This window comes from Gavialis gangeticus, unplaced genomic scaffold (genome assembly GCF_001723915.1).
Source record: "Gavialis gangeticus isolate Ggan-Ray unplaced genomic scaffold, GavGan_comp1, whole genome shotgun sequence".
NCBI lineage: Eukaryota > Metazoa > Chordata > Crocodylia > Gavialidae > Gavialis > Gavialis gangeticus.
This window is the reverse complement of record NW_017729031.1, coordinates 104,946,297-104,952,727: the sequence shown is the minus strand read 5'-3', so window position 1 is coordinate 104,952,727 and position 6,431 is coordinate 104,946,297. Positions and strand designations below refer to the sequence as shown.

General features: G+C 38.5%; 1 protein-coding gene across 2 annotated transcripts in view; it reads left to right on the top strand.

The window, feature by feature from the left end:
- NBEAL1 (neurobeachin like 1) overlaps positions 1–6,431 on the top strand; it is a 166,548-nt gene that overhangs the window by 126,671 nt on the left and 33,446 nt on the right. For both annotated transcript variants that reach the window (XM_019523492.1, XM_019523491.1), the window contains 5 exons: positions 231–376; positions 1,268–1,401; positions 2,205–2,306; positions 4,716–4,811; positions 4,897–5,021. In XM_019523492.1, coding sequence (XP_019379037.1) covers positions 231–376; positions 1,268–1,401; positions 2,205–2,306; positions 4,716–4,811; positions 4,897–5,021 — 603 coding nt within the window. The remainder of the gene's footprint in view (positions 1–230; positions 377–1,267; positions 1,402–2,204; positions 2,307–4,715; positions 4,812–4,896; positions 5,022–6,431) is intronic.

Sequence of the window (6,431 nt, the reverse complement as noted above, 5' to 3'; positions counted from 1 at the left end):
CTCACCTGTGAAAGGTATTTTGTAAATTCCCTTTGAGGATTGGAACTGAGGTTGGAGAGAGAGTGGTTTTCTTGTGAAATGAAATAATGTAAATGAAATAATGGAACTTCTTGTGTGATGCTCTTAAAACAAATCAGATTTAATTATTTTCTAAAGTGTGCTTGTACTTTTCTACTTGATGGAACTGGAAAATTCAGAAAAAACAATGACAGTTGGCTATGTTGTTGTAGGGATGAGAAGGAGGAGCAAAGCCAGAAAGAAAAGTTAGTATTGTCTGAAGACTGTGAACTTGTTACAGTAATTGATTTAATACCTGGAAGACTGGAGGTCACTACTCAGCACATATTTTTTTTTGATGGTAGCATTGAAAAAGAAGGTGAGAATTACTAATAACTCATTTTCCTTCTTAACATAGTGCATCATGATGTTCTTACAAATATTAACATCCTTTTTTTACAATGAATGTCAAACTGAGTTCCAGAAACCTTTCTGCTAGTTAGCAAAATTGTTCATAAAGTTCACTAACCAGGTGACTTGAATAATTCTTTTGGAGCAAAGGGTTTGTAAACACAGTTGTTCACTGAGCCATTTTGTTAATCCAGGCTGCTTAGATTTTATTTTATTGGGTAATACCAGGGTTGTTACTATGTTATTAAGAAATAAAGTACCTTTCATTTTACAGGGATAAATGAGAGTTCCCTGTAATCTCTTCCATGCTAGTGACCAATTATATTGAAGGATGAGCTTTCCCCCCATATGAATAGGTAAAAGAAGTAGTTTGAAGAATTAATTAGCTTATAACCATTTGATGACCATTTGTAGAGAAGTTAGTATGTGCTAACCACCCAACGTGGGATTTGAACTTGGAAAAGTGAACTGAACTGTTTGACTAAAGGAAATATAAAACCTTTACACAAATGGCATATTAACAAGCTAGTCTTTTTTCAGTTATTGGTCTGAGGACTGTTTTTGAGCAAATCTTGGTTTTGTCAAGGGCTTTTAAGGATGAAGAAATTCTTTCAGTTTACCAAAAGAGGAGAAAAGAAACATTTACTTACATTTCTGTATCACAGGAACACTGCTTGAAGGCTGGAATGATTGCCAGCCAAGTATCAATAGTTGTATGTATCTACAGATAATCTGGCATTAAATAAAACTACCATTTCTAGACGACAGTGCCGCGTTAGGAATTTATTTTGACTTGTGGAGTACAAGTACCACTGTGAAGTGTATTGTTGATCAGTAACTGAAGTTGTTTTGTTCCCAGGGGTAGGTTATGATTTCAAATGGGCTCTTTCTCAAATTCGAGAGATACACTTACGTCGTTACAACTTGAGGAGGTCAGCTTTGGAGATCTTTCTTACTGATCAGACCAACTACTTCCTTAACTTCAATAAGGAGGTATGAACATGTCATATTTCCCTAATGATCATTCAGCACAAATGGAAAGTTATAGTTCAGTGGCTATTTCAAATTTGACTCACTGCATCATCTATAGTATTATCATAGCTGCATCAAAATATGTGCTAGATTTAAGCCACATTGGGGAAATAAGGATATGGACATTATTTTGTTGGAATATTCGAAAGGAGAAAAAATGTTTCAATGTTGAACAGCTATGCAGTTCTACCTCACCAGAAATTATATGAAGGGTAACTTTCATATTACACAGATTTTAAATAATTTCAACAAGTGAATCATGAAATGGTTGATACACTGGGATTGAAAAATAAAAATAATTACAATTTTTCCCTCCTGATGGTTTGAAAAATTGGTTTTCTCTAAAGTGATCCCTTTTAAGTAGGGCTACAAGGACTAAATGGATGGATTAAATACTGAACTGATGAGTTAATTTTACTGATAGCTGCTACATACACAGCATTTAAAGTGAAGATATCAGACGAATAACTTGTACAGTAAAGCTTTTACCACTGAAGATGCATAATAGAGTTTTCAATGGAATTGGTTTGGATATGATGATTAGTTTCGCTGGTTGTGATTTGTGCATGAGTCAGATTTGTTTTAGTCACAAATATTATCTATTCCTGGTTCCGACAGCTGAATAAAAATGTTTTTTGGCAACATGAGAAGAGCATAATTCAAAATGCAATCACTTTTTTTTAATTAATCAGTGATGAAGGTTGCTGACTGTCTTGTTAGCTGCATTCTTTAGTGTAATTTTTTTTGCTTGTTTGTTTTTACAGGTGAGAAACAAAGTATACAGTCGAATTTTGTCACTTCGCGCTCCAAATATTTATGGGACCAGGTCTCCTCAGGAACAGTTTAAAGCTTCAGGCTTGATGCAGGTACGTAGATTTTAGTGGGAATAGATATAGAGAATTTGACTATTTTTCAAAGAACTGGTTTAAAAATAAATTTCTGAAGCTAGGGTTTATGATAATTTTTCACTGTTTCTGGACATGAATGGCAAGGGGGCTATCTTTTCCCCTCACTTCTGTCTGTCAGGACCACCAGCCAGATCTGGCCCACAGACAGCCTGGGCACTGCCTATCCGGCCCACTGGCCAAAGAGGTTGAGCACCATTAGTCTAAACCAAGACTCCTATTCCATTACCTGGATTAGCTTTTATAACACTTAAGTCCCTCAATGCATTTTTTCCTCTCCTACTCACCTCGCCTCTCTCACCAGCACCTCCTCATTTTCCCTCCCCCTTTCCCTGCCCTTTGTATTCTAATCACAGTTTTCTATTTAGAAGCTCTGCTTCCTGCAGTCCCTTCACAGCATCTGATGAAGTAAGCCCTTTGCTTATGAAAGCTTATGCTATAAATCCCTAATTTAGCTAGCCTGTAAAGTGCAAATCTACCCTGCCTTTATAAAGAGTTATAGCCATGCTCAAAGCCTGAGAACCAACTTCAACCATGGATAGCAGTTAAATAATTCCTTCATGCCTCAAGTGTTTCTAGAAGAAAATCTGCTTGGTATAAAACTCAACATATGGCATTTGACAAGTTAGAGTTTATTCCCCACTTGAGTCAAATTCATGTCTTCCTACACTAAATGCTTTCCTTAGTGTGTACAGTTACCAAATTCATACCACTTTATCAATCTGGGTGTGTCTGCAGGGGCATCATGTGTGCAAAAGAATTAGAGGACACACAGTGATTTTACTTTTGGTGTTAGCAAATAGGTTTGGCCAAACATTTGTTTCTTTCATTACCCACCAAAATAATTTGCCATGCAACCTATTATAATGGGTATCTTCAGAAAACCCAGATGAAGTATGACCTATATGGGTCCTACTTCCCACTTACAGTGCAGTAATCTTAGCTTGCAAGTAAAATGTCTGTTTTCAGAAGAAAGAAAAATTACCACATTTTTTCTGATTTCACTCAGCAGCCTTATCTGTGTCTCTGGCAGATGTTGCATTTATTGCATAATTAATGCATTGCTCATATGATAATTGTAACATGATGCTGTAAAGTGGCAAACCAGCTACAAAGATGCTTCATATTTAATGTGGAACATCTTTGTGGCTGATGTGTGGCATGAGTGGCAGAGCAAAGCATTTTAAAAGTTCTGCAGTGTCAGGACATATAGAAAAGCCACGGTGCAGGGAATTCATGTGTACCCCTTGTGCCCAGCATGGTTGCAGCCTCATCCCAATGCAGGCTGCAGGGCAAGGCTGCAACTTGGACACCAGGTAAGGGGGGGCCTATCAGCTCCCCATGCTGTGGTATTTTCAAATGCTTTGCTCTGCATCCTGCATGTGGGAGCAGGTCAAGCCTCAAAACGTACACAGTACACCCCTCTCCCCATTGGCCAACATATAGACTCTGAGATTTGAACCCCAACTGGGGCTGCCCTATGTCCCATCCTGAAACTCAGCTGAGTATATCATGCATGGCAAGACTCACTGTGTTTGAGATGGAACATAAAATTCCTCAGATCCCAGTTGCACTGTTAGTTTAATAACTGCCATGGACCTATGTCTTTTTGCATCACCAGACCTATATTTTCTTTTTGGAAGAGAGGGAGATTTGTACTGTTATTCAAAGGTTTAGTATTTCCCAAGTTTTCTCCATTTTTACATTTTCTTCTTCCTGACACTGGAGCTCCCCCATTTTGCTGTCCAAGTGTAATAGATAGAGCTTCATAGAAACAGTCTGCACAGGGTTCAGAGTTACATAAGACATTTGGCAGTGCTTTCACAAAGACACTAATAACTCACTAAGGTGTGTATAGTTAACAGAGCAAGATGTAGAGACTTTACCCTTTTAAATTGGAAGTTTGAATCATGTGTCAAATTCCTGCTTTTTCTTATCCAGTGGTACCTATTTTTCTCCTTTCCTGTTTAAGCTTCTTTCCATTTCCCTCATCTTGTTTTCCCCAATCGCTCTCTTTCTCTCTTTTTTTTTTTTAAATCTGTCCTCTTTCTCTTCTTTCTAACAGAACTTTAAAATTGTTTTTATTGCCAGTCTGGGAAAGTGGCTGTTGGCTGCACTGCATTTAAGACAATTCCTTACATCAGTCAGCTGTTTGTTAATCTCAAGGGATGGGCAGCCTAGCCTCAGAAGCAGCAGGACTGTAAACTAGGTTATGAAAAGTGAAACTTGTGAATTTGTATCATGTTCATAAAGTAGTGCCGCTTATTTATTAACAACTGTTAGCTAAACACAGAAAAATATATAATCTATAATTGCAACAATTATTCCAGTTTAATAATCTCAGTGTTGCCTTTTTCTTTTGTCCTCCAGAAATGGGTGAACAGAGAAATATCTAACTTTGACTACCTCATTCAACTGAATACTATGGCAGGACGAACTTACAATGACCTTGCACAATATCCAGTGGTAAATATGGCCTCTCTCTATATATATTATTTATTTTTGTTGAAAGATGGGTTTTATACCTGAGTTTTGAACTACCATTTTCTAGTTTCCCTGGGTCCTTAGAGATTATACTTCAGAAGAGTTGGACCTGAATAATCCTGCTGTCTTCAGAGATCTGTCCAAGCCCATTGGGGTGGTGAATGAAAAGAATGCCAAAGCTGTGAAAGAAAAGTAGGTATTTTTAATTATTTCCATTTCTTTCTCAAATTCTATTTCTTCTTGGTGGAAGGTTTTCAGACTAATAATAATTGTTCGTTTTGCTAATTCCTTAATTTCTGTGACTGATGTTAAATACCATTAACCTTTTTATTTGATAGAAATGCATTTGCAGAGTTAACTAGGAAAATGCTAAGTAGTTATGTTGGAAGCAATGGAAAAACAAGTTTTACTGTCTTCAGTTCTAGAAGATCAAAGCTTCAAGTTGGTTTATTTAAAAGTGGGGCTGGGTGAAAAGGCTGGAGAGAGGAAATGAAGGGTTATGAAGGAACCCAGAGTCACCCCTCTTCAGTTGACTTAACCTAGATGCTTTAAAGTGACTTACCCTGTGTCTGATTCCTTTTTCTACATAGTGGTGGCTCATATGAAATAAGAGTGGTGGACTGAACTGGAAGGAGAGATTGGTATTATTTCTGAATTTGGTCTCCCCTTGGCTTTTTTTGAGCTGAAATGTCATCTTTGAAATAAGTTCAATTTCTTCTGATAGCTGATTCTATGCAGTGATGTCAGCCTCTTGCACTCATGGTGTGAGCATAGTGAATCACGGATTTGGCTCTAGTAGGGAACAAATCCTTTGGCTTGTCAAATGCCATATGTTGAGGATCTTACCAAGCAGGTTTTCTTCTAAAAACACTTGAGGCATGAAGGAATTATTTAACTGCTATCCATGGTTGAAGTTGGTTCTCGGGCTTTGAGTTTGTGGCTACAGATCTTTATAAAGGCAGGGTAGATTTTCACTTTATAGACTAGCTAAATTAGAGAGTTATAGCATAAGGTTTCATAAGTGAAGGGCTTACTTCATCAGATGTTGTGAAGGGACTGCAGGAAGCAGAGCTTCTAAATAGAAAGCTGTGATTAGAATACAAAGGGCAAGGAAAGGGGGAGGGAAAATGAGGAGGCACTGGTGAGAGAGAGGCAAGGTGAGTAGGAGAGGGGAAAAAATGCAGTTAACCCACTGAGTGACTTATGTGTTATAAAAGCTAATCCAGGTAATGGAATAAGAGTCTTGATTTAGACTAATGGGGTGCGTCCACACATGCAAGCACGTGCACTTGCAGCAGCTCAAATAGAAGTGGTACAAATTTGAGCCAGGGCTTTTTGCGTCGGCGCGCATGCTCGGATATGCACTTTGTTGTGGAGCAAATTGTGCCACTTGGGGCAAAATAATCCTGCCTGGCTCCTCCCACATCTTCAGGCAGGAGAGCTAGAGGCCAGGGCCAGCACCTGTGCTGTCCCCAGGAGTATAAAAAGCTACCCTGTCCAGGCCCCAGCAGTGTAAGAAGCTGCCCTGGCAAGTAGCTCAGGGCTACTAGCTCTCAAGAGCTTCTGGGGCGTAGCCAGTTGGTACCTGGGGACACTACACTT